We start from the raw sequence: 24717 nt of genomic DNA on the forward strand, positions 1-24717 counted from the left end.
CAAGCACTGCCAGATGTCACATTACCTCTGCACGGCTTCCTGATCTGGCTCCCCGTCCGAGCTCTCCTCGTCCACAGGGGTAACTGCTGGCACTGCCTGCAGGGAAACAGGAAGGAAAAGCTCAAGGTGGCGCTTCTTCTGGAACATGCTTGTTCTGGAAACCCGGCTGGGGACAGGCCTTTCTGTTTGTTTTATTTACAAGACTCTTCTAGGGCCCTCGGTTTATGCGGAACTTTCATATGCCTCTCTAGCTTTCCATTTTTACCTCGCTCAGGTGATTTTAATTTGCATTTCTTCCTCTGATTCATCTCCGTTCACTCATCCAACAAACAGCTGGATGCCTACCATGTTCCGGGACGAAATGCGAATTAACAAATACAGTTCTCGCCCTCATTGTACAGTCCCATGGAGGACGGAGACAAGGAAGCAGACAATCACAGAACAGGCATCACCCGGTCCTCTACTGGGGCCCTTGGGCATCGAGGAAAGCATCTTGGAGGACGTGACACTTCACCGAAACCTGAAGGGTAGGCAGGAGCTGGCCATGCAGAGAGGAGAAGGCTCACGAGCCTTTGGGGTTTCTAGGCTGAGAGAAAAGAGAAGGCCTGAAGGCCTGAAAATATAGTAGGAGCTTGTTTACCTGAAAGTCTAGGAACTGGCCTGTTGTTTCGTATTAGTGTTATCACCAGCGTTTCGATGCCTTTCGTGCCAAAAAAGCACCATGGTTTTTTAAAAGTACACTTTGGTACACAACATAGAATTGTGTAGTTGCAATTCAGTGCTTTAAAAGAGCTACGCCCCGCCACAACACGTACACGCATGCATCACTGTGGCTCTCCTCATCTATGTGAGAACTTTCGTGGGCTGTGGGCCCTTCACAGCCCCTCTCAGCCTGGGGGCCCACATAGTCACCACACCTCGGGCACTAGAGCAAAACAAGTCCTACTTTGATTATTATGAAAGAGCTTTTTAAAATAATGGAAGACCATTACAAGACAGAATGAAAACTGTGGGAATAATTTCGTTGTTTAAATGCCAGGCTGTCCGGATCCCTTACTACAGTTCCACAAGACTGGAGTGAACAGGGTCAGGCAGGAAGGGGCAACAGGTGAGGTAGGAGAGGGAGGGCGGCCAGTTACGGATGGCCTTGAATGCCACATTAAGAAGTATATTTTGAGGAAGAGTGATGGTGATTCACTAAAGGATTTTCGGCAGGATGTGATGTTACAAGGTCTATGCTCTAGAAAGCCAGCTTGCTTGAGTTGCAGTGTAGAAAGGGCTGATGGCGGGGACGAGGAGGAAAGGCTGGAGGCAAGGAGGCTAGTGAGGAGGTCCCTGTGTTAGTCTCAGCAAAGGATGACAGTGACGAAAGGACAGAGCAATGGAGGGGGACAGACAAAAGGTGCTGGGTAACTGACTTGATATGGGGATCAGGGGAAGGGAAGAGTTAAAGAGAAATTCTACATTCCTAGCTTGTGTGGCCAGGAGAATGACAGTGCCTATCACTGCCACCCAGGGGGAGAAACAGGTTACATGCAGTCATTTGAGGACATGTCGAGTTCTAGCAGGATAACCAACTAAACCCACGTGGTCGGTGGTCATCTATATGAAGTGGAGAACTCGGTAGAAAAGAGCGCTCTGGGCTGGAGATCATTTGGTTAACAGAAATTATGGGAGCAGACAAGATCAGCCAGACAGCATATGCAAAATGAGATGGAAACAGGACCTAAGATAAAACTGGGGTTTCACCAACTTCAAAGAACAACAAGAAAGAGAATGTGAAAAGGAGAGGCAGGAAGAAAATGAGAATGTGGTATCACAGAAGCCAAAAGAAGACAGTATTTCCAAGAGAAAGAATGGTCAACAGAGACTGACATAGTTAGAAGGCCCGAAAGATATAAAACATCCACCGGATTTATGAACAGAAGCTTGTTAGTGACCTTGGTGCAAGCAGTTACAGTGGACAGAGGAAGTCAGTCCATCTCCCGCAAAGCTGTTCCTGGTCCTCCATAACCTGCACTGATCTGGCGGGTCCCTGAATGCCACTGCCACCTCCTGGTCCACGAGAATCACTCGGGCACTCACTCACACATGGTCCGTCACTGTTATTCCAACACTGAACATATGCTGATCCTGTCTTCTCAATATGGTAAGCCAAGAACTATGAACACGATCTTTTCCTTTTCCCAACAGGCTTGTTACTGAAAGGGTGGCCCGTGGTGGGCCCCTATCAGTCCACACACTGTTTTGTTACCAATCCGTGACAGGGTTAGTACAGAAGTAAAGAGGAAGCTTTTAGAAACTTCTAGAGCAATTTAACGGGGTGATTTTGTCTGCTGAAAATTTAGCCTTATATTTTGTAGGTTTTAAAATTTTTCTCTAACAATTCACTTTTGTTGTATTTTACAAAGGTATTAATCTCATAAGGGGTGGGAGGGGAGAAAGGTCCTCCACAAGAGGTAGGCTGAGAAGCGCTGCTCTAGAAACACCCAGGGAGGGCTGTGGATATGATTAGCACCCATTCGTATGGGCCTGTGAAAATGAACAAACGAACGAAGGTTTACCTCTGACAAGAAAAGAACTGAAAATAAACAGAACCTAGCAGAGGAAAAGAATCTTTGAATGTGACCATTATATATATATAAAAAGATGGGACTGAGAGACACCGACTGATTAGGTTAGCGCTTACAAAAGCCAAATGATTGAGTGATCGAGGTTGTACCAAAAATGCGAAGCAGTGCTCATCAATGGAGAACTGGGGCAGTTCGCTCTAGAGCAAATGGCTAGGCACCACTGTCCTTGGGCCGGGAGGCGTTACCGGGAGAGGGCTGAGTCCGTCAGGCCACAGGGACCCCACCTCCGGGCTGTAGGGCTGTGGTGGCACCTAGCAGCAGAGCCCAGAAGTGGCCCAGAAGTGGCCCATCGAAGCTGCGGACCTCGAGTGGCAGCTGTTTGGTTAAGTAAAGAAGTTAGCCAAAAATTAAGTCTGGAAAATTCTACGAGCCTGAAGAAAATGGGAACACACTGAGCACCATAAGCTTAGAGGAAGAGGAAATTCAGACATCTAGGTGGGTGACCTGGTCCCCAGCCCCAGGCCCACAGCTTCTTTATCAAAAGCCTTTGAGAAAGTAGGTGGGGCCTTTCGCCGCTACTCACTGGTGTCATGGTGACAAGTGGGGAGGGTCCCCGTGGGCGCTTCAGCAGCTGCTGGGCATGTAGCTGGATGTTGGCTCCTCCGTCTGATGCCCTCCGGCCGAGGGGGCCCATTCCATTCAGCAGCTGTAGGGTGGGCGGCTGTAAGAGGGATTGCTCCTGTCGCAAGCAGAGTGGGCAGGAGGGGGAGGTGAGGAGGGGAAGGAGGTGGGGGAAAGAGCAGTCCGCCAATCCGTGGAAACTAAGGGATCCTCTGAGTATGTAGAGCCTGATCTTCCCTCTCACCCAAGCTGCCGTGCAAGGGATATTGTCCTTCTCTAGAAGGATGCACCCTTAAATCCTGGGCAAGGTCCCTCAAAGTCCCCCAAATGAAGCTCAAGTGTGTTTCTCTGCAGGCAAGCCCTGTCCCACATCTGGGTACCTTGTACTCAAGCTGCCCCGTCGGTTGCAAGTTTTGCATGGGCAACAGGTTGTGCATGAAGTTCACGTTAGGGGCCACCTGCAGGAACGGAGCCTGCGGGCTGACTCCAGGAAAGCCAGGCAGAAGCTTCTGCAGATCTTCCAGAACTTCCGTGCTGATAGGAAACAGGATGACAGAGAAGTTTGGTTAATTGTCTCACTCCAACACGCTTATATCCCCAAACTGATGAAACTGCTAAATTCAGCACAAGTTTTGTGGTGGTGGTGGTGGTGGTTGTTTTAGTTTTTCACTTTCCTCCTGAATTTGTACCTCGACGACCCCAAAGTGAGTAGAAGCCTGGTGCACAGAATGTGGCTCTCTGCCATTTTCCCAGTTGGGACTGGGGGTTGCTATTCTTCGTTGACCAGTCGTGTAAAACCAACAGCTCTGAGCCAAGAGGAAATCCTGGCACCACTCCAATTGGGGTTTTCAAAGCCTGGAGGTGAGCAGCGAGCTTCTGGAGGACACAGGCCATCCACTCAAACAATGGCTGCCCGAAGTAGCAACTGATTCACCAGGGGAAGAATGCAATTACTCCTGTCGGAGCTGACGGGACAGATAAGTGGCGGTCATGCAGGCTCTTGGGCCCGAACGGTAAGGCTGACAGCACACATTGAAATAAGAGATCTTTCCATGAACACAGTGACACAGGACTCCGCCCCTGTGCAGCTGACAGGGTCTTTGAAGCCAGAATATTCCCCTATTGCCTGTTTGATCATAGGCCGGGAATGAGAAACGTAAAGCAAACAACCAGCCGGCCTTGGGAGGCTGTTTTGGAAATCACTCAGAGAAAAAAGTTTATATTTATAAGAACACTAGCTTCGCCCCTAATTGAACTCTCAGGAGAACTCTTGCCATAACCTTCTCTTCCCAGCACAGTAAAGGAAATATCCAGAGAAGAGGTAAGGCTATTTTTAATGTTGAAAGTCTTCAAATGTAGAACAAAAACAGAGAGCCGGCCTTCGGTACAGTCCCCGTGTGAGGGCGTCGGAGAGCATACCGAAGGACCGTTTTGGGAAAACGCTGTGGGAAACTGGTACTTACTTGGTATGTTTTTGGAGTCTTGTTCACTTAATTTAATTTTTAACTTAAATAAATTACACCCTACCATTTGTCCTCCCTTCTTCAATGAGTCGTGCCTTAGAACATGTAGTAAACAATATCTCTAAAAGCTGTTAAACTCGGATGAATTTTAAGGGGTCCTTTTATGTGACTTAGATCAGAACTCCATTTTAGGGAGCCAAGACATTACCATGTTCCTCACCCAAGTATTGTGCTTAACTGGGTTAGAAAAATGTATCTTGGGCGCCTTGGTGGCTCAGTGGGTTAAAGCCTCTGCCTTTGGCTCAGGTCATGATTCCAGGGTCCTGGGATCGAGCCCCGCATCGGGCTCTCTGCTCAGCGGGGAGCCTGCTTCCCTTCCTCTCTCTCTGCCTGCCTCTCTGCCTCCTTGTGATCTCTGTCTGTCAAATAAATAAATAAACTATTAAAAAAAAAAAAGAAAGAAAAAGAAAAACGTATCTCGGCCACTGGATTCGAGCTCATCCAGGAGGCAGAATGAAGTAGGAAAAATGAGCCACAGTAGGGACTCCCCGTAGGGTGGGAATTCTCTTCGGAGGAAGTACTCAGGGCTGTGGGTCAGATACTCACCGGGGGTCAGCCACGCCCACTGTGTGCCTCCTCATGGACAAATAGCGGACCAGGGCTTCAGGGGAGGGCTCTTCACCCTCATCGCTGTCCAAGTTCACGGTCCCATCCGGCTGAGGTGGAAGGGAATACAATCGAATTAGAAATAAAAAGGAATTTAAAATGGGAAGCCAGGAAAGGAAGCAAAGATACGGGGAAGAAAATGGTTTCGGCTGACAGCTATCCAAGGTCTCTACTTGCCTCCACAATCTGGTTCTCTGGGTTGATCAGCTGCACCTGGGGAACGCTGATGTTCATAGTGGTACCCGCCTGCTCCGCCTAGAAAGTAGCACATACGTATACACTCTTGTCTTACACGCTAGGTGGAAATAACGACGCTCTTTCAAAGGATTCTTTGCTGCTAAAGTCTATGTTTCTACCTCGGAGTCTTTGGTTCCTCTGCCCTTAGAAGCTACAACAAGGAAGCATTCTTTAGGGAAAACAGTCTCTCTCAATGATTGGCTGTTTCTTTAATTAAAAAACAAAATGCAACTCTTTTGTCCATCCTGAGTACTGGAATACCCTTCCATCCTCTCTGTCAAAGAAGTTCTGACCTTTGCTTGACCTCGGACAAAGGAAGACATGACAGACAGGAGAGGATGGAGGTAAAGAAGAAGAGGAAACTCTCTTGGAGTGAGTTAGCAAGCTCTGGCTAACCGTCCCCGCCTCCCCTGTGCTACTTGTCCTGATTCAGGTCACTGGAGTGATTGCCCACCTGGACATTGACTGGTGCTTGAAAGGCCATGGCTCGGGGCATGCTAGGAGGTGCTCCGACACGCAGGGTTTTGTGTCTCTTATGTCGATCACACAGCAGGCTGTAGATCGCACTATAGTGATCGTAGGCATCTGATCTTAACGACTACCAAAGGAGAAGGGAAAAGAGTGAGAAACCCTGGTGAAATGTCATGTCAATAACCAAAACCCTCTCAGTAGTACATCAGCAGACCAAAGCACCTTCTTGTCGAGGCTCAAGAGAGGGGCAGAGGAAGGAAAACAGGAAGAAAAGGGAAAGTTCCCAGGAGGGAGAATAAAGTGGAAAAGGCAAGACAGAGAGACTACGGCTACCCCTCGCTTTGTCCTCCACGCCTTTAGAGATACCTGTAGCGTCCGCTCTTTGTCCAGTCCCATGTCCTCCATGGCCAAGAGGACGTCCTCATTCAGGGGGTCTATCTGTCTGTCTTCCTTCAGCTGCTGGCACTCAGCTATTAACTGTGACATTAAAAAGAGTCAAGCTATCAAAGCCCCAGTTAACCACGCAGGGATGGCAGGTCACCTATAAGGAACTAGCTGTTCTGTGTCCCGAGCTTGGGATATTTTTGCCTCAGACAAAGCCTAAGCAAGAAAGTTCTAGGTACTCAGCTGCCAGCAGACAAGATCACTGTTTTGCTGAGGTCCTTCGGGATGGCCAAAATGGTTTAAATAAAGCTGTGCTGCAGAAGCCACTGAGTGTAAAACACAAGGACAAGAGGAAGGAGTTGTCCCTGGGGTCGGGGAGCTGCAGGAATGTGGGCTCTACAGTTTCAAAAGCCAAGGAGGGACTATGATTTGGGGGCAAGTGGCAAGCAACTGGGATCGCTACTCTCCAGCAGCCCAGCTGCTTTAAAATTCCCTCCTGCTTTGGTGACAGAGGGCAGTTTGCTCCCAGCACCCACTCTTTTGCAGTCAGGGCATGACTACAATCTCATGTGAAAAAGAGACCAGGAGCTCCCGGCGGAGGCCCCCCAAGGCACGCAGGACTCAGCTCACCCGGTCAAAGTTGGGATCGGCATCGCCCAGCTTCATCCACTTGTGCTTGCAGATCTGCTCCATGGAGAGGCGCTTGCTGGGGTCTAACACCAGCATGTGGCGGATCAGGTGCTCACACTCTGCAACAGACAAAGGGGCTGCCTTCAGCCTCGGCGACGGGGACACAGGGGCGGCTGAGGAGCTCGAGGTCAGGCAAGCAGACGGACTGTCCAGCTCCCTGCTTCTCCCTTCTCTCTCCTGCTTCTTACCGCTGTCACTGTTCACTCCACGAGGGACCGGGCAAAGGCAGGAAGTGGCGAAGAAAAGTTGGGTTAATGCCTTCATTACAAGTCTGACCAGACAGTTTAGGGATACTCCCGGGGTCTCACGTATTTATATACTGTCTGGCCCCATTTAACACATAAAGAACTGAATGTCCTCTAGGGACACCTGGGTGGCGCAGTCGGTTAAGCATCTGACTTCTTGGTTTCGGCTCAAGTCCTGCTTCCAGGGTGCTGGGATGGAGCCCCATGTCGGGCTCCAGGCTCAGCACGGGGTCTGCTTGAGATTCTCTCCCTCTCCCTGCCCCTCCAGCCTGTGCACTCACACGTGTGTGCTCTCTCTAAAATGAATAAACAAATCTTAAAAAAAAAAAAAAAAGAACTGAATGTCCTCTAAAGAGATTTGGTATCTCACAAGGTCTTCGAAACATTCAGTTCTACCTTCCTGTGTGTATTACTACGTGTCTCCTAATGCTTCTGGCTTGGTGTCTAGAGCTCTCTTCAAACCTCAGCATTTAAATTTCTGACGGTGTGGGGTTGAGAGGCTCTGGATGCTCCCTACCACACACCGGGACTCGCTGCCAGCCTTATTTATCATTTCCTCAATGTGCATTGAGACCTTCATGGGTGCATACAACCGGGCTCTGAGCTACCGATATCCAGGTCAGTATCGTTCTTGGACGGCTCATACTACACGCCATGCTACAGAACGTACAACGGATTCACGAGCAAGGACCCCATATTCCGATTTCAGAACCACTCTCTAAGTTTCCTCAGGTGTACGCTGCGGGTAGAGGATGGTGAGGGAGTGGTACGTGTGTTTGGAGGTGGCAGCGATGACAGGAGCGGGCAGTACTAGCAAACACTCTCAGGAGCACTTGACAACGAGTTTTCTCTCATTTGCACCTCACAGCCATCCTAGCAGGAAGGTCCCATCATCGCTGCCACTTTAGCAATGGTAACAAAGAGGCACAGAGGAGTCAAGCACTGTGTCTAATATCTCATGAAGTCAGATTTCAAACCGGACAGTCGGACGCTTTGGCCGCTGCCCTGAACCATGCGCCAAGCTGCCTCTGGACTGTGCAGAGCTGTGGGCAGAATCTGAACTCCTAGCCAATAATTTAACACCTTCAGCCAAGCCCCCATCATCTCTTGCTTGGACTACTGCCAAAGTCTCCCAGCTGGTCTTTCCACATCCACCCTTGCTCCTTTAAAACTTGTTCTCTGCAGAGAAGCAAAGGGCGTATTTCTAAAACAGAAATCTGAGTTAGCACCACCTTGCCTACAACCCTCCAGTCTCTTCCCACATCCCAGAGAACAAAGTCCAAAGTCCCCGGCCCCCAGGGCCCCATCTCTGCGGCTGGGCCGCCCCCTCCTGCCACAGTCCCTCTGGCGGCTCAGGTGTCCTCTCTGGACTGTGCACTGCTTGGCACACACACGCCCACCAGCGGCCTTTCCACTCGCTGCTTTCTCGGACCCTCACACGTTAGGCTCCTGTCACTCAGGAGAGGACTCAAATGCCACTTCCTCAGAAAGCTCTTTCCAGCCACCTCATCGATGTCAAGTGGGCCTCCAGTCACCCTCTATCCACACCACAAGAATTTTCTCCACACGATCGACTTCTTTTGAAGCCATCTGATTTACTGCCTTCTTGTCTGGCTCTCTCACTACAATGGAAGGCCCGTGTCTTTCTTACTGATGTTTCTGGTACCAAACCTCTGATACCAGGCATGGGATGATACCTAACTGGAGCTCAACCCATAGCTACTGAGAATACGAATCAATATTTATGGAAACTCTAATCAAACAAGATTGTGTTTGTGAAAATGCTTTTTAAAACTATACATTTTGGGGGAATAGGGCGAGGGGGTGGGTGAGTTGGGGAAGGGGACTAAAAGGCACACATTTCCACTTACAAAAGAGATAAGAAGTGAAGAAGCAAGGTACACTATTGAGAATACAGTAAGGACAGCGTAACTTCTTCATGGCCACAGAGGGATGGTAGCTAGATTCTCGTGGTGATCACGGCGTAATGCATATAAATGCGGAATCACTGTGTTGTACGCCTGCGACTACTACAGTGTTGTATGTCAATTACGTTTCAATGAAAAAAAAGATACTTTTTAAAAAAGCTACAAAATTCTCTGTAAGACACAGGTTTTAAAACAGTTTCCATTTCATGACATTGGTCCTGAAAATAACACTGGCCAGTGATGAGAGCAGTAACCGACCAGTGCTAATTTTAAAAGACTTTTTATGTCCAAGGCCCTGTGCTTAACAACTTTATTTCATTTACTCCTCTCAACAACGCTAAATTAGCTTCTATTATTAGCCCCTGTATAAAAGAAGAAACAAGTGAACGTGCTTGACATTGCAAAGTAATGGCAGGGCTGGGGCTGGGGAGAGAGGCTCTGAACCGCCCTTGATACATCTTCATGTAGATATAAATCCTATTTGATCTATTTTTCCAGAGTGAATTTAACCTACAACCCCACAGTTTTGGCACCATGTGGCAAACACCATTCTACATCACCATGCTAAAAGGAATACATAGAGTAATTAAGACAATGTACTCAATTCTAATTTTATTCTTGCTTAAAAAAAAAAGTGCCCATATCAAAATGATTTTATAGCAGGCTTCAGTTTGTTCTTGCTTTAGAATTAAAAGTATAATCAAATGCAGTGTAGATCCTAAGACCTATATGCCTATGAAAGAGTAAGTGCCATCTGCCACATTATACTTTTATTAAAATTATGTTTCCAGCGTAGCCAGACTACACCCCACAACTGGAGCATTTGTATAGATTACAAATCTTTGACACACACCTCTGTGATCTGCAGTTACTTCAGAAGAAAAAAATGTTCAAGACTTAAAAAGTTACTACAAGTGGGTGCCTAGGAGGCTCCATCAGTTGAACGTCCAACTCTTGGTCCCAGCTCAGGTCTTGATCTCAGGGTCATGAGTTCAAGCCCCATGCTGGGTTGCATGCTGGGTGCATGAAGCCTACTTTAAACAAAAGAAAGAAGGAAAGAAAAAGTTACTACAACTAAAGACCCCAGGTGAGGAGGTGGCCTGGGCCTGACTGGAAAGTGGTGAGATTTTTGTTCACGCCTCTAGATGGAGCCGTTCTGTTTTCTTTCGGTTCCCACACCACATGGAGTGCATAAAAGGTAACCACGTCAGTCCTCAATCAGACGACCAAGGCAGGATGACGTTCAATTATAGGCTTGCTTTAAAACAGGATTTTCAAGGCAATTTCTTTAAAAACAAAAGAAATGAACACCAGTATAATAAGCCTTGCTTAGAAGATGTAGCTAGTTCAGTTTCAGGATCTTGAAAACTTTATTCAGTCATCCTTAATCATTATTTGGTTTCAGATGCCTTGAAAACTCTCCAGAAAAACACAAACAAGAATTTATACACAAAAATTTGCATGTAACTTCAGTCTGTTCAAGGAACCCCCAAATCATGCCATCGATATTCCCCCGATGTCTACAGGTCCCAGGTTAAGGCCTCGGGTGGCAGTGACGACACCCAGGAGACAAGTTTTTATCTTGTATGCCCTCCGTAATATCCCTCATGCAAAGGAACAGAAATCTCACACTTTCCATGTGTTGCACAGATGGTAAAAAATGACAAAATGCAGAAAGCCAGATATTATCATCAACTCATACTTCCTAAGTGTCCTACATAGCTCACAAAATCAAATTCAAGCTCGATTTGAACACACCGTTCTACATAAAATATGGGCAGAGGGTGAAAACAACGGTAACCAATGCTCCCAACCTAATACCACAAGCAACCACGGGGACAGTCAATTAAAATGAGAGGAAGGAAGCTAGGGCCTCTGACGAAAGGGTACACGCATCCACTTTTCCAGCTGCCAAGTCCTCTATTTTCATGTCGCCGGTGGCCCCGTCCCTCATCCCCTTCCTCGGCTGGGGTCCGACACTGCAGCGCTATGGGCTGTGCGGGAACCGGCTGCCAGCAGCGCCTTCAGACTCGGCTTCCATCTGCTCCGCACAAGACGCCAGGCGGTCTCCGCAGTGCAGATCGCCCCGGGCCCTGAAACTCGATCTGCCACCAGCTCTAACTAGAGGGTGGCCCCGCTCGGGCCCTGCCCTGCGGCGCTGACAGGCGTTTGGAAGGCTCCAGGGTCATAGAGCTGCTGTCAGGCTAGGCCCTAAAATGGGAATTATGTGGAGATTGCCCATGTCATTCCATCTAAGAGGGCCAGGTCCTTAATACCTTTTATCTTTTCAAAACTTGGTGATGAACAGTTTTTTTCTAAGAGGGTCAAAGTATTCCATCTGGGTCGGGGGGCGAGGATGTGGGGGAAGTAAAGAGTGAGGAAGGGGAATTAAAAACCCATTTCAAATTCATCAAAGATAGTTGACAGAAGTTCTGTCTCTAGTTTCCAGCCCAGAAGAAATGAGAACTTTAGAAAGACTTTCCGGACCCAAAGTTTGAGAACATGGCCCTGAAGACAGGTGAAAGGCCAGGAGCCCAATTCATCTTGCAGATGAGAAGGTGTAGGCCAGCAGCAAGGGGAATGAATACTGGGTGTTCTTCAAGTACCAGAAGGGTTTTTATTAAGAAAACCAAGTGGATTTATCCTGCGCTGTTCCAGGGGCCTGAATCTGGATAATGGGAAGTCACAAGTTCAACGTAGGACAAGTCTTCCTAATTGTTAGAGGTGATCCAAATTCCTGGGTCAGGGTGTGAGGGATCTGAGGAGGGTCCCCTTAGGGATGCGAGAGGAGCCATCCAGTGGGCACGGATGCACCTGCAGCACAGCTAATTTTATCCATTTTATAGATTAGTGTTCTGAGTAAAAGTTCACTTGCGAAGTTAAGTCCAGAAACAACTATCCTGGAGACGATGACCTCCTCGGTCCCCTCCAGCTCTGAAAACCACGTAACTATGAAACTGGAATGATCTATCTTGGGAAATTGCATACTTATTATTACTAGATGTGCTGAATCAGAGGCTGGCATCTGAGATGTCACTAGAAGGGCTCCCAGCATTACATAAGGAAGACCAGGAGTCCCGTAAGGACGGAGCCTGTGTCCACCTGAACTGTGTACCCCTGTGCCCACCACAATACCAGACAGGCTAACAGCCCTCCAGAAGGTCAACGAGAGAAGTACTGGACTGCACGCCTGCCACAGTTCCCTTGAACACCTTCCTCAGCGGATCCCAAGAATCCACAAGAGAACAGGCCTTCTCGGCGCTTCCAACCAGAAAAAGCAGACAACTATCCTTTCATAGAAGACCAAGAAGTGGCAGTGTATGGGGGCAGAAGCCCAGATCAGGTGGTTTCCAGGGCTTTCCCTCGTAACTTTAGAGTTCTTTGCCTCACACGGGGGCACCTACTTGCTGATCTTGTCTGAGGCAGAATACAGAATAACCTGTAAATCAAGATTCCCGCTTGGGGAGACACTGATATCTACAATGTGGGCAAAGTCTTAGCGTCAAAATTGTTGCAACAAACCACACCTCTTAGCAGATAAGTCTTCTCCATAAACCCTGTGCATCTGACTGGAAGGATTAATCATATATCCTTAGCATTTAATAGAGTGAGAGTGAAAGAGAAAAGAGTAAAAAAAAAAAAATTAGGAAGGAGGGCAATGAAAGATTAATACAGCAATTCCTTCAAAAATATTACTGAGTAGGGGCGCCTGGGTGGTTCAGTGGGTTAAGCCTCTGCCTTCGGCTCAGATCATGATCTCAGGATCCTGGGATCGAGCCCCGCATCAGGTTCTCTGCTCGGCTGGGAGTCTGCTTCTCCCTCCCCCTCTGCCTGCTTCTCAGCCTACTTGTGGTCTCTCTCTCTGTCAAATAAATAAATAAAATCTTAAAAAAAATTACTGAGTAATAATTGCTAACATTTATTGATCATCTATAAGCTAGGCAGAATGCTAGGCAGTATTTAATTCACACACCAACCACTATTACCATCACACCCATTTTATAGATAAAGACAATAAAAATCAGAGAAGTTAAGAAATTTGACCTGAAAATAAGAGGTAGAGTCAGGATACAAATTCTGGTCAGTCTTACTCCAAAGCCCAAGTTTGTACCCCACATGGCACCTAAAATGAATGTATTCAGGATGGCTTACTTAGTAGCTAGTATATCTTTAAAAAGGCAAATCAAACTGATTTTTCCTTTTCTGATAACCGAATGCCAGATACTCTCCACAGGCTCTGTCACGTTAGAGTCACCTACAAGCCAAGTTCAGAAAAGAGCAGGCTGTGTACTAGCTTGTTAAGGGGGATGGTAATAGGGGTGGATTGCAAGGAACTGAGAAGGCAGCGACATCAGGCTGAGTATTAAATGCACCAGTTAAGGGAGTCCGGGTGGCTCAGTGGGTTAAGCGCCTGCCTTTGGCTCAGGTCACGAACTCAAGGTCCCAGGGTTCAAGCCCCGCACTGGGCTACCTGCTCAGCGGGGAGCCTGCTTCTCCCTCTAGGCCTCCCACATGCTTATGATCTCTCTCTCAGATAAACAAATAAAATCTTTAAAAAAGAAAAATAAAGGCACCAGCAAAGAGCAAACCCCACTGACACATCCGGGTTGCTGCTGATGGAGACTGACGGAAGGCCAGAAACAACAGGGCTCCTCCAACAAGGCGCCGCAGACCAGGAGAAGGGGTGGGCAGAAATCTGGGGAACTGAATCACCATCCTCTTCAGGCTGACAGAGGGAATGCCAACGGTCCCCTAAGCCCTTCATGTGATGCCAAAGGATGGGACACGGCAATGCAATCATTTTCGGCTCTGTGGGCAGAGGAGTGGTCTGAAAGAAATTGAGTCATAGATTCTTTCTGACCACATAAAACTGCTTTGAGCTGGGGAAACAGAAGACATCTGTGTGCCAGGAGGCATGGGGAAAATGCAAGGAAGGGGCAATTACTCAGGAAATTCTTGTTCCTTGCAGGTGCTTGGAAGAAGGCTATGGTCTGGTGTCTCACGTGAGTACATTCCAGCCGATACCAGGTGTGTTCAAAGGTAATTCCAAAGAGTTCTTTATTTTCAACAATTTTAACAAACTTCTTAATAATATTTAATTCCCCAGAGCAATTTAAATTTCAAAGAGGGCTCTATTTCTCTCAAATCTCAAAATCCAGACAGGAAACAAGAATAAATTGGCTATTAAAATTTCTAAAACATCTGCTTCCTGGAAAACAAGTAACCTTGTAATTTTTTTTTTCAAGTTAAATGGCACTAAAGTCATACACTCTTCAGAACCAGAATACTATGGGATATACTGCTGGATTCTGTTATTCATTCCCCTTGCCTAGCTTAGGCCTAGGGGGGAACAGACACTGTGAGAGCAGATGACAGATGAATGCTCTGCAGTGAGTCTCTGGGTGGAGTGGAATGGGGCGGATACGAGTCTGTGCCCTTGCCGTCTATGTTGGCTTATGAATGTTTGTGTCTCATAGCTCCTCTCTAATGCTATCTCCCTTCTCCCAAAAGGAAAACCAGGCACCAAATATGCTGCGCTTCTTAGCGGAAAGAAAATAAAATCTGCCACCGTGCCCTTGTCCTATCATAATCATGGTTAAAATAGTGTGACCATCTTTGCAACATAATGATCCTACAGAAGTAATTAAAAAGTCAATCAAAAACACATCATTGGGGTTACTGCCAAGACCTCCTCTTTTGGTAAGAAGCTGGTCAGAGTTAAAGCACCCTCACTCTGTCTGCAGACTCAGCCCCAGTGATGACGTTTTTTAATACGCCCAAGGAAACCCTGTCATTGTCAGCTGTCAGCTAAGGTCAAACAAACCTCTTTACATAGTGACTATTTTAAAATCTAAACGAAGTAGACACATGGTCTTGAAACCAGACATTTCTATGTATAAATAACGTACATTGAATGTGCTGAGACCTACAGATGCATTCTGAGATTGTGTAAATGTTAAATACAATCATACAAAATACAGAGGGGTTTTGTTGTTGTAATGAAATTTTGTTATATTGGATATCCCTGAAACAACGATGCTGTAGGGATTGAAGACTTGTACTCTATAAAGTTAATTTCGATACGTTACTGTCACAAAAGAAATATATACACATTTCCAACTTGCAAGTTAGTTAAGGGTGTTTATTTAAAGTACTAGCCAAAGCCAGTTTTAGACAACCAAAGAAAATACATAATCTCTGAATTAGCTATAATGGAACTTAATCTACAATAGTGCTGGCTGTACTAAGATTTGACTCATTAAGAACAAGCACTGAGATCAGCTCCTCCTGCGTCACAGGGGAAAAAAAAATCTTGTTCTGCAATCGTCTGCTTTCAGTTCTTTGGGGGAAAGAAAACTGGGAGTCCCAGTATTGAAGTATTCTGTAAAATTCCTAAAAATATGGTCCGACAGTAAGAGATCAGACTAGAAAAGTGGAGAATTCTTGATTAAATACAAATCCCAACAGTACTGGTTTCTGCAAATTATTATCAGAATGTTCTGGAATAAAAATAAAGTGCCTTATAACTAAACCCTGTGAGACACTTTCTGTGGCTCAACACAGAGGCCAAGGGAAGGTGGCTTGGCACAACTGAGCAAATAAAAATGGGGCTGCTGAGCAAATCTTCTTGGGGGGATGAATAAACTTAGGCTGGGAGAATTTTCTCTTTGGTTTTAGCAGTTTATCAGCCTTCGACAGACTCAGAAGAAAACAAGTGTTTGGCCATTTCTCTCCATTTATTAGAAAAAATAACACCTATTTCCTGAATGTTCCTTATTTTCTAGTTTTCCTAGGTGGCTGTGATGCTTCGGAATTAAGATCCAGAGATCAGGAGTTGCAGGCTTAAAGGCTGGGAGACCGATGCTGACCTCCGGGACTCTTCCACTGGGAAGAGTCCCCGGCAGGCTACGGTGTTCTACTGGAGGCTGTCCAATTTGAGGTTCGCATTTTTAAAAAAAGAATGTTGTTGCCTATACCGCCCTAATAGTATTCAAGTATGGCTTTAAGTCCTAATATCAATCCTTAGAGTAGAACAGAATTCTGGCTTAATTTTACCCCAGAGTTCAATACAGAGTGTTGGTTCTCTTTTTTCCATATGTAATTGATGTAGATGGACAAAGATACTTATTCCAGGACTCTCTTGATCCTTGGAATACCTTGGCAGATAGGTACTTCCTGAGAATTAAAACATGATCAGAGATAGTTAGGTGGTTTCTGAAGCCAGGTGGCTGGTGTTCAGGTCTCAGCCCTGCCAATTCCTAGCCGCGGGATTCGGGGTCCATCACTCCATCCTACCACACCTTGATTTTCTCGTCCATCAGATAACGAGAGTCACCTATTTCATAAGGTGGTTCCAAACATAGAACCAGCTACTGCAACTGCACCTGGTCCATAGAAAGTGTTCACTGAACGTCAAGTATTATCCAAAGCTCTAGAGCCCTCCCACTTAGAACTTTCTTCCCCTCTCGATTTTCCTCCGTAGCGCTGCCGTAAGCTCGGAGACAGTCTGCTTGCAAGGGGCAAGAAGGAGTAAGGCAGTTCCCCACCATGTTAGGTAAAATCAGAGGTGGCCTGCGTACCCCTGAGGCAGATCCTGTCTCTTTCCTGATATCACCTGTGATTTCTTCATTCACTAACACAAAAGCGCTACATGGGTTTCCCACTAGTGATGGAGTATGCCCCAAAATGTGTAAGAGAACTGCTTTCAGGGAGCTGAGCCCCTTAGCATCTGGACGCTGGCGGGTGAGCTCCTTTAATCTCCTGTCCCATCCCCTCTACGCGAAGTGCTTTTAGCCAAGAGAGATGTTGTGTGGTTCTCGAGGAGTAAGCCAATCAGGTCAGAGCCGCTCGCACTGAAGTACAAGGTTTTTGGCAGGAGCCGCACGGCAGTCTCCATCAGCTGCATTATGGAAGCCTGGGCCTTGCGTTCCCAGGGATAAAACGCTTATGCAGTATTACAATTAATTAAGGCACAATGAAGTCTGATCAATAAGGACTCAAAAATATTGTCCACAAGAGATCTCTCTGCACTCCCTGGCAGGGCAGTTTTTCCACTTTAAATTAATTTTCCTTCAGTTAAATGAATGACTGATCTTACAATATTCACTAGCACAGAGTATAATTGGTAAGTGAATGAGACCAACTAGGCTTTAAGAAGTAGCCTCTGCAGGTTTTAAACAATATACTGTATTGCACTGGCTGTTACACGCAAACAACGAGTCATGGGACACTACATCAAAAACGAACGTACCGTAGGGTGACTAACATAACATAATAAAAATTTTTTTTTAAATAATTAAAAAAATATACTGGTAGTTAATGAGTTTGGTGCTCAAAAAATTTAAGTTGTTGGCTTCTTTCAGTGGAGGGATTCGGAGAAAGCTCCTGCCAACACACGTGGTCAGGCAGGGTCTCGTCGTCTATAGCAGCTCGAAAACCAGCAAGTTTCAACTTTCAATTCTTCTGTAATTTAGGTTCAAGGTTTTTACCTGACCACTGTCCAGGATGCTCTCAGAATTTTAATCCAAATACGCTGGTCTGGACCAAACTTATTTCACTTGAGACAGAGAAAGCCAAATCCATAATAGATCAAAACCTTTTTAAAACTAGGGGTCACATGACCTGGTCACTCGCTTAACAACCTATATAACAAAAGCACATAAAACCAGAGAATAATTGGGATCATCAGTGAATTACCTGTTTAGTAATAAGACCCAAGAGTCTGACCTAAGAGTCTAGAGGTAAATGGTGACAATTCAGTTTTTCACTAAGAAATAGTTACTGAATGTTTATACCATATAGCAGGTGCTGTCAGGTTTTATGGGAGATGAGATGTACAGAACACAGTTCTGATATAAAGAAGTTTCTCTTCCGGGGGAGAAGGGAAGACATATCCATCATTAAACCGGGTGGTACACAATCGTTCAGCCTCAAATAAATCCTCTTTTACATGTATACGGCTATCTTCCAACTGGGAAGCCAGGACTGTAGTGGATCTCGAGACGCCCATGGAAGGATGCCTGCATCAGTCACCCAGGCCCAGGCCCAGAGATACCCACTGGTTACCAGAACACCTCATTCCATACATTAGTGACAATAAAGAGACGCTTAGAATTCCTGAACTAACTGTGTCCATCTGGTAGCATGGACCCACACAGCTGCAGATATACTGGAATTCGGCTCCGCTAGAAGCAGCTAGAGGATGCGGCCTTCTGCACTTGGCCCCCAAGTGCTAATTTAGAGAACAGCAGCTCTGCGGGAGCGCCTAAATCCTTAAGGCAGAAAAACGGATCAACTCAGCTCAAATCTGTGACAACAGCCTGAGAAAAGAAAGGCTCTTGCCCTTTAGGACTTTCCTCTATCGCGGTGTCTCCGACAGCACAGGAAGCAGAGCCGACGGGCGCCGGCCTCAGAGCTCTGGGGAGGTGCCACTGTGCCTAGAAGCCAGAGGTGTAAGGAGGAAAGGCACTCGGGGACAGACTGTAGGTTTCCTTCACGTGAAACTTCATGGTACTATGATGTCTGAGCTAAGAAGAGAGTAAGCAGTTTCACGAGTTCATTGGCTCCTACGCCTTGGCCTTTTGACGGCATGGCCTGCTGGGCCTCGGACTTCAGGCCTACAGTGTTAGGCAAGGCCAAGCCCGTGTGTGACCCTGAGGGCAGGAGGGCTCAGACTGCTAATACAGAACCGTCTACTCATTTCCTAGACTGGGTTGTTTCTCATTTTCTGGCCTTAATTTTATGAAAACGTTTATTCCTACTTATGGAATTACTTGTCTAGGATTAAAAAGTAACCACACATTTAGGGTAATAATATTGACAGTCTGTGAGTCTTTAAACTTCCAAGTTAACTTATATTACAAATATTAGTTCTAAGTAGTTAAAATGCTATACAGTTTATTTCTAGGCACTAACAGACAAATGTGGCTGGCAGCACGATAAGCTTTTTTACCAGCATCCACTATCTGAACCAGCTCTGGCAAGGCTGGAGTGCCAATCTTTTGCCGTAATGCAAGGGGACGCGGGTGGAAGGCGGAGGGAATCCAAGTTACTCACAGGAAGTACTGTGGACATTGGAAAAGCAGAGGAAGTGGTTTGTTTATCTTGCTTTTTCTTTACAACAGCGTGGTGTCATCCAACAAAACTGAATAAAGGACTAGGTTAGTCATTTATTATCTGTGTGGCTTTAGGCAGACCAAGCAATTTCTTTAAACTTCATTGGCAAAATGCTAAAATAGTATGTATCAATATCAGTTCTAGAGTATAGTTATCCAGCTCAAATTAGCCCAAGTATAGGAAACACTGTGTCAATTTGAAAGTCCTAAAGAAATACCAATCGCTGTTACTGATATTATTTGAACGCCAGTATACATTCTGGAGGAGTTTCAATAGCATTTTAACAAACCTACACAGGCCTTCATTCATTCATTTACCGAACATTTCCTGAGTGCCTAAGAGGACCCAGGCACTGTCCCAACCCCTGGAAATAAATACAATAAACACATCAGTGAACAGAAACAAGCTTATGCCGTCAAGAGGTAGTGGGATAGCAAATAGGGACGCGATCAACAGATGAGGTCAGACAGTGATACAGGCCACGTAAGAACTGAAGCAGAGTTCTGGAAAGAGAAAGGGCTCTCTGAGGAGGCTTTGAAGCAGAAACTTCAAGTGACATGAGGAAGCAAGCCATGTGGATACTCAAGGGAACGGGAACGCGTGTGCCTGGCGAGTCTGAGAGATGACAAGGATGCCTCTGTGACCTCAGAACCTGTGTCCACAGCAGCAGGAAGTGATGTGAAAGAGGCAGCCAGGCACCGCTGGGCCTTGTTGGCCACCATGATAATGGCTTTTTGAACTTTATTCTAAGTGGAAAAGCAAGCCATTGGAGGGTTTTAAATAGGATTCTATTTGCTATCTACTCACTATTTACTAAGTCCTGCTACATGCCAGATACTACGCTAGGCTCTAGACAACTGTGAAAAAACATGCTTCATCTATATTTTCTCTAAGCTCAGTCTGGTGCCGAAGATGTACAATAAGAGAAGTAATTACAATAAAAAGTTTGGTAAGTCCCATGATTTAAAACAAAACAAAACTAAACCCAGAGATCTGAAGACTGGTGGAAATTATCTCAATTCTTTTTCTAGCACATCTGATTTCTTATTCTAGAATACAGGAGTGGGTGGAGTCAGGTTGGGGGAGGAAGAAATATTCCGGGCAGAGGGAAATGCTCCATGGAACATCACCAGTTCAGGGAACTGGAAGGAAGTCAGGCTGACTAGGTGTACAGTGGGGGTTGGGACGCAGAGACTGGCAGCCACCCGGGTCATAAGGCATTTCTAGACCACTGTTTTTCAAACAATAGTCATGACATCAATCTAGTAAGTTATAATCAACAGTTTTTAATGTAATAGAATAAAATATATTGGAGTGTACTGCACATAGTAAAGGCAAGTTTTGCTTCTCGAAAACAACTTCCGTTCAAGAGTATGGGTATACGCATGTTCCAGGTCACAGTATAAAAGATATTGTTTACTACGGTCATGGTCAAAATGTTTGAAAGTCAGTGCTTCTGCCACATTGAGGAGTGAACTTTAGCCTAGAGGCAAAGCATTTCGGGGGCAAAGCACTGAAAAGTTTAAGCTGGAAAATGCTATGACCAGATGTGTGTGTGTGTGTGTGTGTGTGTTGTTTTTACATGTCTCTTTTAGAAAGAGTCCTCAGGCAGCATGTGGAGGATGGACCAGGGAGAGACAGGACGGGAGCCATTAGTTGGCTATTTCTCATGTGGGCAAGAAGCCCTACGGAAGTGGTCACAGGAAAGGAAGGCTGAATGGACAGAATTTGGTAACAGACCAGCTGTGACAGTGGTGACAGAAGGGGAGGAATCCGGCTAGTTTCTGTCTTGCTCGGGTGGCAACACCCACCATTCACGAGGATAGGCAACCAAGGATAGGGAGGGGGAGTTCAAGTCAGGTTTGAAATGTTTCTATTGATGTGAACTCAAGATGTAAAAGTGAAGCTGATCAGTAGCAACGGGCAGGATAGGTCACCCTTCCAGCCCAGAGGAGAGGTCTGGGCGGGAGAGCTGACTGGGCGTTAACAGGGGGCGGAACATCACAGTCCTCCCCGAAGCCACGGCAGTTAGGATGGCTCAGAAAGATGGCAGAAAGAAGAAAAGACTTAAAGGATGAACAGAGGAAGAGAAATCTGGCACAGATGAGGGCAAAGGTGAATCCAGAGAGACAGGAGGAAAACAAGAGAATGTGATGTCTGAGAAGCAGTGAGAAAAAAGTGTTTCAGAAAGTAGGGAGTGATTCGAGGATAAGAAAACACACAACCTTCTTTAAAAATGGGCCAAACACTTGGACAGACAAGTCACCAAAGAAGACAGATGGCAAATACGCATTATGAAAATACGTTCATCATTATACATCATCAGGGAATTGCAAATTAAAATCACAGGCAACCACTACGCATCTGTCCGTTAGCGCGGCAAAACTCCAGAGCATGGACAGCACAGCCTGCTGGGCAGGATGTGGAGCCAAGGGGACGCTCACTCACCAGGGTGGGAATGCAAAATGCAGCAGCTACCCTGGAAGGCGGCTTGGCGGTTTCTTAAAAAACTAAACATATTCCTCCTTTCTATCTGGCAATCACACTTCCTCCTATCTGCCCAAAGAGTTGAAAGCTTCAGTCCACACCAGAACCTGGACACAGCAGTTCTATTCATCGCTGCCCAAACATGGAAACAACCATGATACCTGGCAAGTAAACGGATAAACAGGGTAAATCCACAAAAAGAATGTTATTTGGCATTAAAAAGAAAAGGTGATCAAGCCCTGAAAAGCCAGAGCGGAACCCTATGTACGTATTCCTGCATGAAAGAAGACCACATACTGTGGGATTCCAACTACTATACATGACATTCTAGAAAAGGCAAACCTAGGGAGACAGTAAAATGATCAGTGGTTACCAGAGGTTGGGGAGGGGGCCAAAAGGCACAGAGGATTCTTCGGGCAGTAAAATTGCTCTGTATGAGAGTGTAATGGTAGCTACCTGTCAGCATACGTTTGTGCAAATCCACACAGTGGACAGCACGGGTGAGCACTGATGTAAACTACGGACTTTGGATGATAATCTGATGCAGTGTTGATGTAGGATGACTGACTGTGACAGATGTGCTACATTGGTGCAGGAAGGATACTGATAGCGGGGAAGGCTGTGAGGGGACATGGGTATATGGGAACTGGCTGCACTTTCTGTTCACTTTTGCTGTGAACCTAAAAGTGTCCTAAAAAATAAAGTTTATTTTTAAAAAAGAAAGAACGTAAGTCTGCTGTGCAGACATGCAGATAAGGACCGAGGACACCCAGCGGAGGATGACGGGATCACGGATGACTGGCCAGAGCATGCTGCTGGACCCCGTCTCTGCTGCCTTTTATAGTAAAATTGGGAAAAGTTTTGTCTACTTCTTTTTGCCATTTGCCCTCCGTTCCTTTTCTGTGGTAGCCACATGAATTAGGTTTGTGTTCCTGCCCCTCCACGGAAACTGTCCCCCAATGAATGCCGGTGCTGATCTCCACCTTCCCAAATCCAATGTTCCACTCCCGCTCTTCTCTCACCTGTCAGCAGCACCTGGCAGAGTTCTTCCTTCCCTCCTTGAAATATATTCTTCCTTTTTACTAGGACAGCAGCCCCTCTGGCTTACCTCGCTGGTGATTCCCATGCCGATCCCTTTTCATCTTCCTGATCTCTGACCATTAGAATGGTCCGGAGATGAGCCCCTGGGCCCCTTCTCTATAATCACTACCTACAAAGTGATCCCATCTCATAGCTGTAAATATTACCGATACACCGATGATTCACAAATGGACATCCCTGGTCCATGACTTTCGGCTAAGCTACACAGCCCTATATTCAACTGCCTACACCAGATCTCAGCCTACAGGAGTAACATGTGTCTCAGACGACATGAACGAAAACATCTCGCCAAAATTCAGTATCCTTCCCTAGTTATCCTCGTCTCAGTCAGCAATAAGCCCATCCCTCCAGCTGCTCAAGCCACTTTAGTGACTCCTTCCACGTCAAATCCAGCATGAATGCTCTTGGAACCAGAATGGCTAGGTTCAAATTCTAGTTTAGCCACTTTGTAGCTATGTTATCTTGGGAAAATCACTAACCACGTCCTGGCTTCAGTTTTATCACTTGTAACATGGGGGTGACAGACTTATGTATCTCACAGGGTTGCTGTAATAACGAAATGAGTCAGTGTTTATAAACTGCTTTGAACGGTGCCTGCCACACAGCGTGGAGTATCTCTCCAATCTGACCACTTCTCACCGTCTCCACCTCCACACGCAGTGTGGGAACGAGCCACCAGTATCTCCCATTCGGATGACTGCAGAAGTCTCCCTTCCTTTAGCCCCTAACCCTTTTAACCAGCAGAGCAGCCAAAATGATTAAAAAACAAAACAAAACAAAGAACAATCACAGTCACGCGCTTTGGACTCATTTTGTGTGTTTGAAAATTTTGATAATAAAAGTTAGGAAAAAACCAAAGTCAGATTGTATTATTCTTCTGTCAATATCATCTGATCCTTTGTATTTAGTTCCAAGTAAAACCTCAGGTCTTTCCACTGACTAGGCCCTAAAAGCACGTTCTCTCTCGACTCTGTGACCTCATCGCTCTTGTCCCTGTCACTCCTTTCAAGCGCAGAGGGCCGGGCCTGATTCTTGAACACTGCAGCACGCTCCCTCCCAGGGACCTCTGCCCTGGCTGCTCCCCCTGGCTGGAAAGCTCGCCCTCAGGCTGCCTGGCTCATTCCCTCACCTCCTCTACCTTTTCAAATAACCTCCTGCCCACCAGCCCTGACCCCCTTCTCTATTTTATTTTTCTCACAGCACTTACCATTATCAGACACGCTATGAAGCCATTAAAGCTAAGGAGACTTAAAGTGAAATCTAGAAAAAGTTTCCCCTATTTACTCTAAAAGGCAGTTCCCGTGTGCTTATACTGTGTCGCCAACATGGGTCATACACTCCGTGTGTCGTTCCTTAAACCTGAAAACATGTCTAGGCAGAACGAACTAGACTGCTTCCAGCACGGTCTCTGGGCTGTTCCTTTCTCACAGCAATGGTGAGGAAACACTGTAGGTTCTGGGTAGCTGGTGTCTAGAGGGTTACAGCTTTCCAAAGGTTACTGACCACCCTACTGCCCACTCATCTGAAAACCACTTTTTTATTTGAGTCTGGGGGATACATGTCATGGAAGTGGGAAATGGGGTGGTAGCAAGATTGAGAAGCAAAGCCTCGTCCATCCTAGGCATTGATGGCCACAGTTCGGCAGGGCCCCCATAATTGGCAATATTACCGTGAAAAAGAGTGGGAGTGGGGTGAAGGGCAGGGGTGAAGCAGGAATGTTTGTTGCCTTGCGACT

At 46.3% G+C, this 24717-nt stretch overlaps 1 protein-coding gene across 8 annotated transcripts in view; it reads right to left on the bottom strand.

Moving 5' to 3' along the window:
- The window catches only part of SIK3 (SIK family kinase 3), a 251897-nt gene that overhangs the window by 31735 nt on the left and 195445 nt on the right, over positions 1-24717 (bottom strand). For 6 of the 8 annotated variants that reach the window (XM_032868560.1, XM_032868565.1, XM_032868563.1 and 3 more), the window contains exons 7-14: positions 7046-7164; positions 6398-6508; positions 6015-6158; positions 5501-5578; positions 5264-5373; positions 3575-3728; positions 3157-3312; positions 26-96 (exon numbers count right to left, since the gene is read on the bottom strand). In XM_032868560.1, the coding sequence (XP_032724451.1) occupies positions 26-96; positions 3157-3312; positions 3575-3728; positions 5264-5373; positions 5501-5578; positions 6015-6158; positions 6398-6508; positions 7046-7164 (943 nt within the window). The remainder of the gene's footprint in view (positions 1-25; positions 97-3156; positions 3313-3574; positions 3729-5263; positions 5374-5500; positions 5579-6014; positions 6159-6397; positions 6509-7045; positions 7165-24717) is intronic. The other 2 variants (XM_032868562.1, XM_032868561.1) reach the window with 2 other exon arrangements.

This window comes from Lontra canadensis, unplaced genomic scaffold (assembly GCF_010015895.1).
Source record: "Lontra canadensis isolate GAN:19392208 unplaced genomic scaffold, GSC_riverotter_1.0 scaffold36, whole genome shotgun sequence".
Lineage (NCBI taxonomy): Eukaryota > Metazoa > Chordata > Mammalia > Carnivora > Mustelidae > Lontra > Lontra canadensis.